General features: G+C 42.9%; 1 protein-coding gene across 6 annotated transcripts in view; it reads right to left on the minus strand.

Annotated features, from left to right (window-relative positions):
* The window catches only part of ERCC6 (ERCC excision repair 6, chromatin remodeling factor), a 101,732-nt gene that overhangs the window by 17,583 nt on the left and 66,913 nt on the right, over positions 1-17,236 (minus strand). For all 6 annotated transcript variants that reach the window (XM_029059733.2, XM_029059734.2, XM_039911626.1 and 3 more), the window contains 6 exons: positions 12,594-12,764; positions 10,136-10,312; positions 6,981-7,097; positions 6,369-6,464; positions 2,539-2,757; positions 2,130-2,240 (listed from right to left, as the gene is read on the minus strand). In XM_029059733.2, coding sequence (XP_028915566.1) covers positions 2,130-2,240; positions 2,539-2,757; positions 6,369-6,464; positions 6,981-7,097; positions 10,136-10,312; positions 12,594-12,764 — 891 coding nt within the window. The remainder of the gene's footprint in view (positions 1-2,129; positions 2,241-2,538; positions 2,758-6,368; positions 6,465-6,980; positions 7,098-10,135; positions 10,313-12,593; positions 12,765-17,236) is intronic.

Below are 17,236 nucleotides of genomic sequence, written 5' to 3' on the forward strand. Positions count from 1 at the left end.
AAGAAAGAGGCCGATACAGATAATAATAATAATAACAATAATGTTGGTATTTGTTAAGCGCTTACTATGTGCAGAGCACTGTTCTAAGCGCTGGGGTAGATATAGGGTAATCAGGTTGTCCCACGTGAGACTCACAGCTGATCCCCATTTTACAGATGAGGGAACTGAGGCACAGAGAAGTTCAGTGATTTGCCCACAGCCACACAGCTGACAAGTGGCAGAGATGAAAACCAGACTTGAGAAGCAATTTTACGCAAGAAAAAAAGTTAAAATGCAATAGTAGTAGCATTTATTGAGCACGGTCTCGGTGCAGGTTGACTATATTACACTTGGGAAGTGTAAAATAAAGAAGCGATCTGCTACCTGCCCACCTGGTGTTTATACTCATTAGGGGGAGATGAACCTGAAAATATTTACAACTCGAGTAGGCAAAATACATAATTGTAGCACATATACTTCCATGAGTGCGCCCCACAGCACTTATGGAGAAGCAGCGTGGCTCAGTGGAAAGAGCACAGGTTTGGGAGTCAGAGGTCATGGGTTCGAATCCTGGCTCTGCCACTTAGCTGTGTGACTGTGGGCAAGTCACTTAACTTCTTTGTGCCTCAGTTCCCTCATCTGTAAAATGGGGATTAAGACTGTGAGCCTCACGTGGGACAACCTGATGACCCCGTATCTACCCCAGTGGTTAGAACAGTGCTCTGCACATAGTAAGCGCTTAACAAATACCAACATTATTATTAACACTATTATAGATCTATTATTCTATTTACACTGACGCCCGTTTACTTGTACCGACATCTGTCTCCCCCTCTCTAGATGGTGAGTCCGCTGTGGGCAGGGATCGTCTCTATTGCTGTATTGTACTTTCCTAAGCGCTTAGTACAGTGCTCTGCACCCAGTAAACGCTCAATAAATATGACTGAATGAATGAAAAGTTGCAAATACATTCTAAAGTGTTGTTATTATTTCCACCTACAACCACATGCCAATGACTCTAAATGACTGAAATCACCTTTAAAGCAAACTTTCTTTTCCGCTCAATCTAGCCTATTCTGAGGGTGGGTAAACATCTCTTTCTTCTAGGAAAGGCCTTTCTGGAGTGGCTCAGCCTTCAAAAGCTGCAGCATCTTCCCTAAATAGGATTTTGCTTTATATCTCTTATATCCCTAAAATTAATACAGGAGTCAGAGGGATGTGCAGAACTTGGAAAGGATTCGGAAGAGGCGAACCAAGATGATTTCACGGTTGGAAAATAGAATCTACAACTACAGATTACAGGAAAAGGAAATGTTTAGTCTGGAGAGGACACGGCTGAAGGGTAATTCAATTCAGCATTTGAGTCCTTTTAAGGATCTTGCTCAGAGGATGGTGACCTATTCACTATCCCTACCGAGAAGAGCTTAACTGTAGTCCGAGGGATTTAAGTGCCAGGAAGAGCTGGTAAACACTGAAACAGGTTACGTACACAGAGGAGAGTTCTGAAGTTGCCATTTCTGGAAATCTAAACTAACTGGTGTAATTTAAGCGAGCTCCTAACTGAAAACCAGAGGCCAGATTTCTTTTTGAGAACCATTCTGGCCCTAAAACGATCTGATCCGGGCATATATTTGAATAATCAGATGAGCTTCAATTCCTTTTTTTTTTTTTAATAGCATTTGTTAAGTGCTTACTATGTGTTAAATAATGTTCTAAGGTACAAGTTAATTAGGTCGGTCGCAGTCCCTATCCCGCTTGGGGCTCACGGTCTAAGTGGGAGGGAGAACAGGTACTCCCACTTTACAGCTGAGGTGACTGAGGCACAGAGAAGTTAAATGACTTGCTCAAGGTCTCACGGCAAGCAAATGGCGGAGTCGGGATTAGAACTCAGGTCATCTGACTCCCCGGCCCACGCTCTCTCCACTAGGCTACAGGACTTCTCGCTTTACTGTCTTCACAAGAATTTTGTCAAGTCTGACCTCCAGTTTTACAAATGAAGAAATGGAAGCCGAGTTCCTCACAGCAAGTACCGGCTAGTATTTAGTCTAGGGGCTCCCTCGAAGTTTGTTAACTACTGAACAACGCTAATTTCAGAACTCTATATTCTCTTACATTAATAAACAGCTTCTCATGCAAAGTAAACTCCTCACCTCATTGTATCTCGTTATAAGTGGCTGCCTGGAAGCTATTGTAGTGGTACCATCCATCTTTAGATAGGAATACTTTTGCCCTCTGAGAAATACTTCGAGTATATGCAGCATCTGCATTGAAGAAAAGACAGGCAAAATCAGATAAACAGAGTGTGGTCCTAATCCTTACCATCTCCACCGACAATCCTCAAGATCAAAAAGAAGTCGGCTTCCTGCTAGCGTTGCTCAGAGAGGAGGATCGCATTGTATTTAAAAAAAAATGTTAGTGTGATTCTAGCTTTTCCCTAGGCCTTTCCTTTCATTTACTTGGTAAAGAGTGCCTTGATTTGATACTCTATCCCATATGATTTTGCATTCAGGCTTGTCTTGAGCGAGTGACTGTTTCTGTCTCGGAGGGACGGGCGCTCACCTGTCGTGACTGAGAAAAGAGAAGCACTCGGTGGCCCTGCTTGTGCCATATTTTCAGCAGAGACTCGACCACTATCATTTTGCCAGACCGCTTCCAGTATCCAAATTGATCTTCTTCCTCTAATTCATCGTCTGGAACGTTTTTGAGGATCTTGGGCCCCCCAGAGAAGAGATCGGGGTGGTTGCACATCTTCCTTAAGGCCATGAGTCCTGGGAAAATCTACAGAGCGAAAGCGAGTTTATTCATTCTCCGGCTACTCATTCCACCATGCAGGTACCGGCTGGAATGTAAAGAAATGGGTTAGCTAAAATGCACGACACGGTTGGGATGATATTCTTTCCATTCTTTCCAAAGGGAAACACCCCAGGGTGCCAAGTCCAACTTGGCTTCAACTTGCTCCAGATCAAGGGCCTGGTCCGTTCCAGCTCAATCCTGTGGCTAGACCACGGGCCTGGGAGTCAGAGGGTCACAGGTTCTAATCCTGGCTCTGCCACTTGTCTGTTGCGTGACCTCGGGCGATTCGCTTCCCTTCTTTGGTTCTCAGTTACCTCATCTGTAATATGGAGATTGAGACTGTGAGCCCCACGTGGGACAGGGACTGTGTCCAACTCGATTTGCCTGTATCCACCCCAGCGCTTTGGATAGTGCTCGGCAAATATTAAGGACCCGTCTAGTTTCAGGATCTACTGGGAGGGTCCAATCCTGGTCCTAAGGACTGGAGATGGCTTTCTGGCCAAGATCCTCTTGACCCAGGTCAGAGTTCTGCAGGCTAAGGATAATCCCACTGACTCCTCAAATTCCCAAGGGAAGCCCCGAAACAGGCCCCACTTTCCAGTTTGCCCTGGCCTGGGATTGACCTGGGGATAATAACAATGGCATTGGCTAAGTGCTTACTATGTGCTAAGCACTGTTCTAAGCACTGGGAGAGATACAAGGTAATCATGTTGTCCCGCATGGGGCTCACTGTCTTAATCCCCACTTTACAGATGAGGTAACTGAGGCACAGAAAAGTTAAATGACTTGCCCAAAGTCACACAACTGACAAGTGGCATAGGTGGGATTAGAACCCATGACCTCTGACTCCCAAGCCCGGGTCCTTTCCACTGAGCCATGCTGCTTCTCCTCGCTGGTGGGGGCTGTTGAAGGGGGCAGGTCTCCTACGGAAGTGCTGAATCTGATCGATGCTAACTCAAAACTAGCACGTTTGGCCAGAACTGGATGGAATTTCAACCTTTTGACTCACCACACTCAGGTATGGTGAGTTCACCTCCCCCACCCTCCAATTCTGGCTTTTCCTCAAAATTCCTGCTTCTTCCATATCCTCGAAGGTCTTTTCTGGGGAACGCTTTTATATTCTGGGTGGAAACGGACAACAGGGTAGTGCCTGGGCAGGGAAAATGAAAAACAAGTAGGGAAGCAAAAATACAGGAACCATACTGACACTACAATCTAGAACCCAGGATTTGGACTTTTCTTGATCCACATGGGAAAGAAAAAGAATTGTATGTAATTAAAAAAAAAAAACTGTATTAAATAAACGATGGGGGCAATAAACCCAGCTTAGTGATCACCAATGCTGAATCTATGAGCTCAAGAGAGTAAGAGAGACAGAGTATTATTACAATATGACTCCAAAATTAGGAGCTGATTCAGTTAGGAAGAGAAAACATTCCGATCATTATAAATGTTTCACCTAGAACAATGAGTAAGTGAATTGTATGGATGCCCTCAATATAATTAACAGACATGTGCTAGTTAATAATAATAATACTAATAACCATGGCACTCGTTAAGCGTTTACTATGTGTCAAGCACTGTTCTAAGCGTTGGGGTAGATACAAGGTAGTCAGGTGGTCCCGTGTGGGGCTCACAACTTACTCCCATTTTACAGATGAGGCAACTGAGACACAGAGAAGTTAAGTGACTAGCCCAAGGTCACACAGCTGCTAAGCGGTAGAGCCGGAATTAGGACCCACGACCTCTGACTCCCAAGCCCTGCCCTTTCCGCTTAGCCACGCTGCTTCTAGTTAGTCGCCAGAAGGGACAACTCTTTTTCCCAGTATAAAATGGATCCTTTTCGATGCTTCAACAAACATTGAAAAACTATTCTTTTCCCTGCAGTAGGAGGAAAAAAACACCATAGTATTGTAAAGCCAGACTAGCCAGGACAAAACCATCTGTTAAACAGCTGCTAGATGCAGTAGAGTCGTCTTTTGGTTTGAAGAGAGAGCTGCCTATGGTGACATTGTATCCCCTAGGAGAGTGATCTCTGAGAGAGAATCTCTTACACGCTTTGCTCATGAAGCTACAAGAGTGCACCTTGTCTGGCTGCTTGCCAACTGCTCAGACACCAATGGTTAAGAAGGAAAATAATAATAATAATACTGTTGGTATTTGTTAAGTGCTTACTATGGGCACAGCACTGTTCTAAGCGCTGGGGGATATACAGGGTCATCAGGTTGTCCCAAGTGAGGCTCACAGTTAACCCCCATTTTACCCCCATGAGGTAACTGAGGCACAGAGAAGCGAAGTGACTTGCTCACAGTCACACAGCTGAGAAGCGGCAGAGCCGGGATTCAAACCCAAGACCTCTGACTCCCAAGCCCGGGCTCTTCCCACTGAGCCACGCTGCTTCTCGTGGTACGGTATGTCTTCCTCATAAGCCACTTGACGTCTCAGGCTGGAGAACCAGGAGGAGTATGGAGTCTCTTACCATCGTCATCGGTATTTATTGAATGCTGATTGTTGGCAGAACAATGTATTAAACGCTTGAGAGAGTACGATACAACGGAGCCTGTCTAGACGGGGAAATCTACTTTGCAAGTCCTCAACTTACGCCATGACACACTACTGCTGATCACAACAGTCCCTCTAGATCGTAAGCTCGTTGTAGGTGGGGAATCTTATCTGTCATAGTGTACTCTCCCAAGCGCTTAGTACAGTGTTCTGCACTCAGTAAGCACCCAATGAATACAATTAACTGACTCAAAGGCAGAAATTGGAGCTTCTACCTCAGGGGTACATTCCTAAATGCATAGTTTAGCCTCAGCATTCAGTAAGCACTCGATAGGTTTTGTCGAGGAAAAATGGGATGACCTCAAAGCAAGCTTCGAAAGTCTGTTACGAGTCATTACTGCAGTACTCACTTATCTTTGCTGTACCTTGCATCTACCCCAGCGCCTAGTACAGTGTTTGGGACATAGTAAGCCCTGATACTTATCATCATCATCATCATCTCTTGAGAAGGTGGTCCTACTTAAGTAGGCTACTGAATTAAGATCAGGACTATGGACAGTCCAAGAAAAACCCAAGGAAAGCAGAGTTGTTAATTGTAATTTATCTTGTTTCTGGTGGCTCTCCAAGATGAGCTAAAACTTGCACTGGATTTTTTTTTTTTTTTTGGAAAGGAAACAAGGCAAAGTCCCTAAGGTAACGGTGAACATTCCCTCTAAAAGTAAAAGAATTCCTTTCAAGGCCCGATGTGTGAGCTCTTGCTGACTTTATAGTGATTATATCCTTCATATTATTATTACTAACTCATTACTATTTAAAGTGCTTTGGGATTATCTGCTGTAAGAAAGACGTTATATTCTACTTCATACAATTTCTCTAATGGGAACCTCCTGAGAAGCGATTATTTACAGATTTCTGAAGCCAGAATTCTGCGGAGCTGGAGCGAGAGATATAAATTAATATTAATTACTACGCAATAGATGCGAGTAAACACTCGGCCCAAATTGGGCCGAGTTAGCTATCCTGGGAACCGGTGATTTTTAACCCTTGGGATTTGCTTTTTCCATTTAGTGAACAATCATCCCTCACCAGCTAACCTGCATTTCTCCACTTAGAATGCTGTACACTTCTTTGGAGTCGATGAAATTTTGATAGACTTCACGCTGCTCTGCCGTCAGTCGACAAAACAGGACCTACAAAAAAACACGCGTGAACTACCGGGTTATTCGTGGAACCGAGGAAAGAAAAATATCACAAGGTGGAGAAAGAGAAGCTCTCGGTAAGGCTTTCTTGAAGTGAATGAAAACGGTTAAGAAAAGAATATTACGATTTACATACAATCCCTATTCTCCCTCTTATTTACACTGTGAGCCCCATGTGGGACAGGACTGTGTCCACTGTTGTTAAAAGGTGGGGGAAAATATTTCACGGCTGTAAATCGGAATGATTTTGTTAGAAACTTTCTTTCTGCCTTCTTTGGTATTACCCTCAACCCCACAGGACTGGTATACATATCTTTAAATTATATCTTATAAACTATTTATGTATATTAACGTCTGCCTCCCCCCTAGACTGGTGAGCTCACTGTGGACAGGTACTTCAGTATTCTACTCATGAATTACATTTGTTCCCCTATTCATTAGTCCTTAGACTTAAACTGAGGTGGTCTAACGGAGAGCACGGTTATGATAAAGCGATCGCTTACGAACCTGTTCATTTTTATCCGGCAGTGAAAGGCTCATTTTTACATCTGCCTTCATTCTCCGCAGGAGATAAGGGTTTATGGTGTCTCGCAAAACACACGCACATTTATAAGCTGTTTTTACCTTTAATAAAAAGGAGGAAAAAAGATGGAATTTTTGAACAATAAAGTAGAACCGCCACCCTTCCCCACAAACTCCACCACAAGAGATTTATTAAACTAACAGTTACTGCAAAGCATCATCACATAGAATGGAACTGCATCCTCCTTTATTAAATCTTTGATTTGGAGGGTTTTGTTTTTTTTTTAAATATCTGTGTTGGAATCTCTTTACAACAAAATTTATTACTAGTATGAATATATTCAACTTGTCTGCTCAAAACTGCCCTATTTTTCCTACTAATTGATTTTAACCTAGAAACTTTAATGATTTATTAGGTTTACCCATGGTATTCCTCTAAGGAAAACCCCCTTTATCAATGAATCTTTGTATATAATCTCACATTCAACCCAAAGCTGTAAAACAAGAGCTAATCTGCAAGATTGAAGATCAAAAGCTAAGAATTAGTGGGGAACGGTAGCACTGGGAGTTACCCGACAATAGCCAAAGATTATTGCCCACCAGAGACCTCAATAGTCAGTTCAAGAAAATCCTTGCGATGGCAGAAAGAAAAGGTCATCCTGGTCTTAAATGGAACATATGGTTCTATAATGGATCAGGGCTACTTGAGATGAGTATTAACTTAGATAATGGCTAAAAAAACCCCAGACCCCCCAAAAAACCCTCATCCTCCTTTCACTTAAAGCCAAACAAAGAATTGAATAAATTATTCATATTTTTTTAAAAAAATCAAATTGGATACCCAATTTAGTAAATTACTCGTCAGTGCCATAGGAAGAACCTCAAGTCCAAATTCCAGAAACTTCTCCAGCCAATGCTTGACAATGAAGATGCTTAGTACACTAAGTATACTTCCTAAATTTTGTTGGGAAATTTATATACCGGGAAGGAAAATTCCAAAGCAATCTACTAGTATAATTTCTGAAGACACTACAGAGATCTAGGGGACACTTTATTTGGGAAAAAAAAATATTCCACATCTACCATAGGAAAGGGAGGTCTGTCACTAACTTACATAAATATTGGACTCCTTCTACAAGTTCTATTATTATTGGTAAGTCTATATCTATGTTTACACAATGAAGGCCAAATATTCCAAACATGTAATACTGCAGATGTGACTCAGTCATAAGAAACAGTAATATATTGTTGTGATGCTATAGCAGAGTCTGTAATTATCTCCTGTGCTTAAAGTTTCCGGCAGAATCCAGGCCAAGGAACACAAAGTAAATCACGAGTCATCTGGCTCATTTCCACACACACAAAAAAGTTCACAATTATTTCAATTGTTTCTTACCATCTTCTTACGACAGATCAGTTCCTGATAGTACAGTAAAACAGATAGAGTCTAAGCTGATGGCAGTTACAATTCAAAAAAAAAAAAAAAAAAAAAAAGAAATCCAAATTGAATATGATTAAAAAAATCACCAAAGGAGCTGTTCTGATTTTAATTTTTATTATTTGGAGCCTTAAAACCCAGAGAATCTTATGCAATTATTAAAATTATCTTGCTAGTTTCTTAGTTTTAAACCTTATAATTAAATATAGAGATGTTGGGAATTTTTTTATACAGTTTCTTTTTACAAAAGCTTACGGCTAGAAGAGCTTCATAACTTCTGAAAAGTCCCATACCCTCTCACTGATTAAAACAGAACATCACCGATCAAAGTGATCTATGTGGTTTGGTGGTTGGTGGAAGCTCAATTTGCCCAGCTGCTCTATTCTTCTCCACTCTTTTTGGGAGTCAGCTGATCTAATGAAATAGCTTCTATCAATCAATCGATGCTATTATTGAGCGCTTACTGTGTGCAGAGCACTGCACTAAAGAGCTTAGGAGACTGCAATACAACCGAATTAGCAGACAGGTTCCCTGCTCATAAAGGGCTTATAGTTTAGAGTGCTATGGGGGAAATTCCTGAGGTAACAGTTACCAAATACTTTGAACTCAGAGGTAGAAGGGCACCACAGAAATAAAAACACGCAGTCATTTTAAAGACGATTAATCCAGTACTGATAGTCCCGGCAAAGACACCCGGAAGTCTGGCTGCAATCACTAGCACACTGGGAAGTGGTTTTACGTCATTGATTTTATCCGTCGCCAACTAGAGATGCGAGAAGAATTAATTCATCTACACACATCATTAAGCAGTCATCAAGATGGTACCTCTTTGGGAATTACTGATGCGACCTGGATTGGAAACACTGCTAGGCAAAAAAGTTTCCATAAATCGTTATCGCTCTAAAAGGGTTTCCCTGTGGTTTTAGAAGTATCCAGTCCTCCTACTGGGTGAGTTTTCGCGGTGTTGCGGCTGCAGTCCAGGGGCAGAACTACAGGCCGTTCTTCCTACAACTTGCGTCTGCCTGGGGAGACAGTGATGGGATGGCGGAAGAGAGTTGTGACTGTAGGACGAGTGATGGGGAGGGCACCGGTTTTCTTACTATTAGTTCATCATCCCCTGCATTACAGGACCAACCAATCAATCAGTGGTGTTTATGGAGCATTTATTATGTGCAAAGCACTGTACTAAGTGCTTGGGAGAGTAACACTGACTGCATGATCAGATCGGGAATATGAGTTAGGCAATATTAAAAGAAATGAATCATTTTGAGTTTGAGTGTTTTGCTCTCACTGTTGCACAAAACTTTTTTTTCTTTTATCATCTATCAATTTGCAATGGTATCCAAACAGTTGGTCTAGAAATACCTATGGTTTTTAAATGAGAATCAGCTTGAGTTCACAATGATTTGCTCTTTACAGAGAGTTATGTATGAATGCATTGGATTTTTTTTTTTTTTGTAAAAGAAGACACTTTTTCATGTCAAAATGATATCCCAATTTTATCCGATACTAATAAGGGCCAGGATACCTCTGCCAAATCGCATGATTATTTTGACTGAGAGATGAACATACTTGTTTATATTACAGCTAACACTGCAAAATGAAAATAATTAGAAAGAATGGTTCTCAATAGCAAAGCAGACTAGTTTCGCTAAATTCATCATTACCAGCTCCCTCAAATGGTTTGTGCATAATTGGTTACCTGAACAGGGGATGCATTAGAATACCCTCCCATGGTAATCGGAACAGAAAATTGCTCCATGAAGACCGGCAGGGTTCCCAATTTTCCCGGAAAGACAAAGTCAAATAGAGACCACAGCTCCCTGAGGTTATTTTGCATAGGAGAACCGGACAAGATAATCCGATGTGGAGTTCGAAACTGTTGTTGGAAACAAAATAAATCTGCATTAAAAAACAAAACAAAACAAAAAACAGGCACTTTCTAAGTTACCCTAAATTTCATGGTCCTAGTCATTTATTCATGAAATTGTATTTAGTGAGCACTTTCTGTGAGCAGAGCACTGTACTAAGCACTGGGGAGAGTACAATACAACAATAAACAGGCACATTCCCTGCCTACATTGGGCTGACAATCTAGAGAGGGCGAGACAGACATCAATACAAATAAGACTTCGATCAATCAATCAATCTTATTTATTGAGCTCTTACTGTGTGCCGAGCACTGTACTAGGAGCTTGGGTGAGTACAATATAAGACTAACAGACACAATTCATTCAATCGTATTGACTAAGTGCTATGTGCGGAGCACTGTACTAAGCACTTAGTACAATCCTGCCCACAGCGAGCTTACAGGCTAGAGGGGGCGACAGAAAGTAATACAGATTAATAAATTATGGATATGTCACCTAAGTGGGGCTGGGAGGGGGAATGAGTAAAACAATTGTAATTAATCATTCTTAATAATAATAATAATAATAATGATGGTATTTGTTAAGTGCTTACTATGTGCTGACACTGTTCTAAGCACTGGGATAGATACAAGGTCATCAGGCCGTCCTACGTGGGGCACACTGTCTTACTCCCCATTTTACAGATGAGGTAACTGAGGCACAGAAAAGTGAGGAGACTTGCCCAAAGTCGCACGGCTGACAAGTGGCGGAGCCGGGGTTAGAATCCACGACCTCTGACTCCCAAGCCCGGGTTCTTTCCACTAAGCCACGCTGCTTCTCTAATAATATGATAATAGCAAGTCTAATAAGAATTAAGACTTGATCCCTAATGAAGTTGTGCCTACTCAAAACCCACTTGACTCGCCCTTAAATCTGAAAAAGATGCTATTGAAAGGTAGACAATTTTCAAGTGAAAAGAAATGGAAGGAGAGAAAGCAACAATCTACCACCACCTCAAAGATACTGCGGGACACTTAGTTATCCAGAACTATCGAGACCGACTGCTTCAAAATGGCAGATTTATTTTCTGGTATGGGAGTCAGAGAGAACTCCGACCCCATTTCCAACCTAGGGGCGGACGACCCACGGACGGGGGTGTTTCTAGATGGGTGCGGGTCGGGGGGCTTTGCCGGGCAGAGCTACTTACTTAAAGGAGGAGCAAGTAGTACTTTGGCTCCTTAAATTGTGGCCTCCATCTCCGTGTGAGGTACGGTTCCAGGAGTCCCACACCACCTGATTTCCCGGGGGCTCTGATTCACACCCTGGGAGGGTTGTGGGGGTCCTAAAACGAGGAACCAGGGCAATTTCTCCAATTTACCATATCCTGATTATCGAGTATGTACCCCAGCATTCATTCATTCAGTAGCATTTGTTCATTCATTCATTCAATAGTATTGATTGAGCGCTATGTGCAGAGCACTGTACTAAGCGCTTGGAATGAACAAGTCGGCAACAGACAGAGACAGTCCCTGCCGTTTGACGGGCTTACGGTCTAATCGGGGGAGACAGACAAGAACGATGGCAATAAATAGAGTCAAGGGGAAGAACATCTCGTAAAAACAATGGCAACTAAAGGAAACCATTTGTTGAGTGCTTACTGTGTGCAGAGCACTGTAGTAAGTGCTTGGGAGAGTGCACTATAACAGTAAATAGATACATTCCCTGCCCACAACGAGTTTACAGTCTAGAGGGGGAGACGGGTGCTAAATATAAATATAAATGTGTCAAGTGCTTAGAACAGTGCTTGAAACGTAATAAGTGCGTAACAAATACCATCACCATTATTATTATTATTATATCCTAGGGCAGACCCTCTGAACCCTCCTTCCTTCCTTTCCAGCCAGAAAGGAAACCCAGGCATCCCCAGCAGTCTGGGATCCAAAGGGTGGTGGATGTAAAATAATACGAAGCCTCGCTTGGAGGACACTTGAGTCTTGTTTCTGATGCCGGCATACAGTCCTAGTGTTATTTCTAATTTGCCCCTGTCCACTATCGCGACTGCGGGGAAAGGAGGTTCTAAAGGAAACCATTTTGGGATATAGGAATGAGTAATAATTAGACTGAAAACACTACGGAATGTGCTACTGGGTATTTTCTACATGGGTTGAGACTCATTTGTTGCAAATCTGCGGGGAAACGAAAGTTCTCTGAAGGAGTTAGCGGGTCAACTACAAAAGGGGATTCATTCTAACTCCCTACTTGGTGCATGTGAAAACCGATTTTACGTTTTAAGGCTTTAAGGCTCCATACCTGTTTGCAAGCCAGCGTAACTGCAGCGTTCGGATTTCGGATTTTGTGCCCTTCGTCCAAGATCACATAGTGCCAGTCGTAGTTGTTGATGTTATCCTGCATCAACCGAATGTACGAATAGGAAGTGATCAAAATTCCTTGACATCCTGCAATTTCATGAATCAGTTTCACCTATAACCGCAATGAAACATTCATGTCAATTTTTTAGCAGAAGTCAAATTAAATGACAGTAGTAATGCTCTGACGACACTAAACTTTTCATCCTCAAGGACCCCAAAGCACTCCGCAAAACTTGAAACTTCCACAAGCACACCTATATATATATATACACACACACACACACACACACACACACACACACATTTAGATATACAGACATATATAGTTAACATGTATAATTTATTAGCACTGATAGTTTACTTAGCACTCAGTTTACTTGGCCAAAAGAGGAAACCCTGCCAAGGGAACCAACAGTTTAAATGAGAAACATGAAGCAATCATAAAAAACTCAGGGTGAGATTGGGTCATCTTTCTCAGAAGATTGGCTACCGAACACTGCTTTCAACCTAACTGGTCGTAAGACGATGTGTGCGCTGACAGATCAGTAATGAAAGAAAATAGTGATTTTTGCAGGGGATTTTTAAAAAGGAAATAATCAGGAGAGTGAATCTAAGTGGCAGAGTGATTAAACAGACATGGGTATGGCAACGGCACAAGACAAAGAGGACAGGAAAGACATTACCTCTCTAAAATTGCTAGAAATATTATATATCCTTAAAGTTAGAGTCTTTTTTTTTTGTTCGTTTAAGCGCTTGCTATGTGCCGAGCACTGTTCTAAGCGCTGGGGGAGATACAGGGGAATGAGGTTGTCATTCCCTCACAGTCTCACAGTCTTCATCCCCATTTTACAGATGAGGGAACTGAGGCCCAGAGAAGTGAAGTGACTTGCCCACAGTCACACAGCTGACAAGTGGCAGAGCCGGGATTTGAACCCACGACCTCTGACTCCCAAGCCCGGGCTCTTTCCACTGAGCCACGCTGCTTCTCTACGGTCCTAGGGGTTGCAGGTTATCTACGCTCTGAAGAACAACAAAAATAAAATATCTGGGTATGAGAGGATCCTAAGAGTGTGGATAAGAAGTTTGGATCTGAAATGACAGGGAAGAGCAACTATAAGAGAGCTAAAAGAAAAAACAGATTAATGGTGACAAAGTGGCCTGAAACACACTGAGAGAAGTGCATCTTCAACAGGAAAGGAAGGAGGAGCGATATCATTGAGGCTTCTTTCTTGCCCTCCGTGTGTGTACAATCTAAGAGAAACTTATCTTTCGATTATATTTTACCAATGGTGTCTGTGAGGCAGGAGGCACTGTTAAAAAGACGAAAAGCACGGATGAGGAGAAGAACCAGAAACTCCCACTAACCCCCTTTCACTCATAATTATTAGTTCTTTAAGGGAGCTGACAACTGCATACTGTATTTGCTTTTTTGTTGTTGTTGTTGTTGGTGGGGCGGGGGCTTGGCAACTAACCTCTTATAGATTCCCAAATATAGACTGTAAACTCCTTGAGGGCAGTGATTGTGTCTACTTCACTCTACTGTGCTCTTCCAAAGGCTTGGTACAGTGCTCTGCTGAAGCGGACACTCAATAAATGTTACGCATTGACTGCCTCGTAGAAAATGACATTTTTTTAAACACATGCTTAAATATGTGTTTTGTGAAAAGGAGTACGCTCTGCTTCTCCTGCTTCGGCTACCACTAGGTGACAACTTGCTCCCCGCCCTGAACTCTTCCCAAAAGTGGTGCAGGAGGCCAGAAATAGGACCAAGGAACAGGGCTGGACAGAGTTATCCATTCTACTGTTGGTACCCCTCGAGTGTCTCCGGTGGCTTCCAGAAACCTGAGGTTTGTTCGTTCACTCATTCCATCGTATTTATTGAGCGCTTACGGTGCGCAGAGCTCTGTACTAAACGCTTGTGAGAGTACGAGACAACAATAAACAGACACATTCCCTTGCCCATACTGAGCTTACAGTCTGAGAGGGGGAGATGGACATTAATATCACAAAATGAATTACCGATATGTACTTACGTGCAGTGGGCCTGGGAGGGGAGGAAGAAGAGAGATATCAAGTCACAGCTACACAGAAGGGGGTGGGAGGAGAGGAAAGTGGGGAACTTAGTCAGGGAAGGCCTCCTGGAGGAGATGTGCCTTCAAAAAGGCTTTGAAAGGGTAGGGAGTAACTGTCAGACTTGCAGAGGGACAGCACTGCAGGCCAGAGGCAGGACGTGGGCGAGGGGTTGGTGAGGAGATAGGAGAAATTGAGGCACAGCGAGAAGGTTAGCATTAGAGGAGTGAAATGTTCAAGCTGGGTTGTAGTAGGAAAGGAGAGAGGTGAGGTAGGAGGGGCAAGGTGGTGGACTGCTTTAAAACCAACGGTGAGGAGCTTTGGTTCGATGCGGAGGTTGAAAGCCCCATGGAGCTTCTCCACTCACTCTCAAATGCTCTCTGACTAGCTCCATCTTACTTCTCCTCTGCTTCTCGGTGTTGCTCCTAGAATTTGGCTAAGGCTTCGAGTGGGAAGAGAAGGGCACCTTCCCCGTTGTACTTCCTTGGCAATCCCATGAGCATGGAAAAGGGAAAAATGGTAATGGCCCTGGCTCCTTTTTTTTTTTTTTATGGTATTTTTTAAGCTCTTACTATGTGCCAGGGAGTGTACTAAGTGCTGGGGTAGATACAAGCTGAACAGATTGGAACCCAGTCCCTGTCCCATATGGGGCTCATGGTCTTACGCTCAATTTACAGATGGGGTAACTGAGGCACAGAGAAATGGCTTACCCAAGGTCACCCAGCTGGGATTAAAACCCAGGTCCTTCAGAATCCCAAGCTTGAGCTCTATCCACTAGGCCACACTCACGTCTGCTTTGTCTACTTGGGGCAAAAAGATAGCTCATTCATTCATTCATTCAATAGTATTTATTGAGCGCTTACTATGTGCAGAGCACTGTACTAAGCGCTTGGGATGAACAAGTCGGCAACAGATAGAGACGGTCCCTGCCGTCTGACGGGCTTACGGTCTGATCGGGGGAGACGGACGGACGAGAACGATGGCGATAAACAGCGTCAAGGGGAAGAACATCTCGTAAAAACCGATGGCGACTAAATAGAATCGAGGCGATGTACAATTCATTAACAAAATAAATAGGGTGACGAAAATATATACAGTCGAGCGGACGAGTACAGTGCCGTGGGGATGGGAAGGGAGAGGTGGAGGAGCAGAGGGAAAAGGGGAAATGAGGCTTTAGCTGCGGAGAGGTAAAGGGGGGATGGCAGAGGGAGTAGAGGGGGAAGAGGAGCTCAGTCTGGGAAGGCCTCTTGGAGGAGGTGATTTTTAAGTAGGGTTTTGAAGAGGGAAAGAGAATCAGTTTGGCGGAGGTGAGGAGGGAGGGCGTTCCGGGACCGCGGGAGGACGTGACCCGGGGGTCGACGGCGGGATGGGCGAGACCGAGGGACGGTGAGGAGGTGGGCGGCGGAGGAGCGGAGCGTGCGGGGTGGGCGGTAGCTCTGTACCCATAGATGGAGGTAAGTAAATATTTCAGAAATTTGCCTCATATTGTTCAGTGAGCTTTTCTGTGCATTGAAATGAACCCTCTAGCTGTAACTAAGTTTCATCGATGTTAGCTAAGGAATTACAAGACTTTCCGCACAATCATAAACAAACGAGATTAATTGGATTTTGTCTTTTTTTTTTTTTTTTGAGAATATGCGCCAGTTTTCATTTTCGCCTTCAGGTGCATAAGCCAAATTTCAAAGGAGAAATCGAACGGGAAGATCCAGCTCCGTTTCCAACGTTCCGCGACTGTGTGGAACGGGGTCTCGACAATGGTGTATTGCCGAATATTATAGACATCTCTACCCAAATGCTTAGAAACAAATCATCTCGGGCGATTTCAAATTAAAAGCTTGTAAAATATGTAACCTCTCCTAGTTTTTGCAATTAATAGGGTATGTCTGCAATTAGCCTGACTTCCTGAATGCAGTGCTGTTGTCATTAAAAGACGTCTTGTGAAAGTGCTGCTGTTATTGTGGAGACTCAAGAGACCAATCCCTCCTAGAGGGCAAACAGTGGACTGGTAGAAAACAACAGCCATAAATCACACTGTCAGGTAGCAGAGAGAACAGGAGTGAAACATCGGCACATGAAGGCCATTCACTGTAAACACAGCACAGCAGCTTCCCAGGCAGGATTTACTGAACCTGTAATTAATTAAAATTTCCTTCAAGCTAAATCTTTAATAAACAAGGATTTGTGCTGACAATGAAGAAAAAAAATAAAACACTCCGGCAACACAATTTTTTTTTTTTTTAACCACACATTACCAAAAAAAAATTATTAGGCATCATTGATGATATGAGGGTGTCAAGTTCTTCTTGATTAAACTGAACTGAAATAAAATTTTATGTGATATTTTTATATAAATGTATAGAGTACTCTTTATGGAAGGACTTCCAAAGAGATGGGCTATTTTAAAGATCTTTTATCTGCCTTCTTCCAGGGGCTTTATTCAAATGTGGCTTCCGGCTGCCCACTATTGTATAGCTGCATTTCGATAATCTTAAATTTTGACAGTCATCCCACGGT

Source organism: Ornithorhynchus anatinus, chromosome 3 (assembly GCF_004115215.2).
Source record: "Ornithorhynchus anatinus isolate Pmale09 chromosome 3, mOrnAna1.pri.v4, whole genome shotgun sequence".
Classification (NCBI taxonomy): domain Eukaryota; kingdom Metazoa; phylum Chordata; class Mammalia; order Monotremata; family Ornithorhynchidae; genus Ornithorhynchus; species Ornithorhynchus anatinus.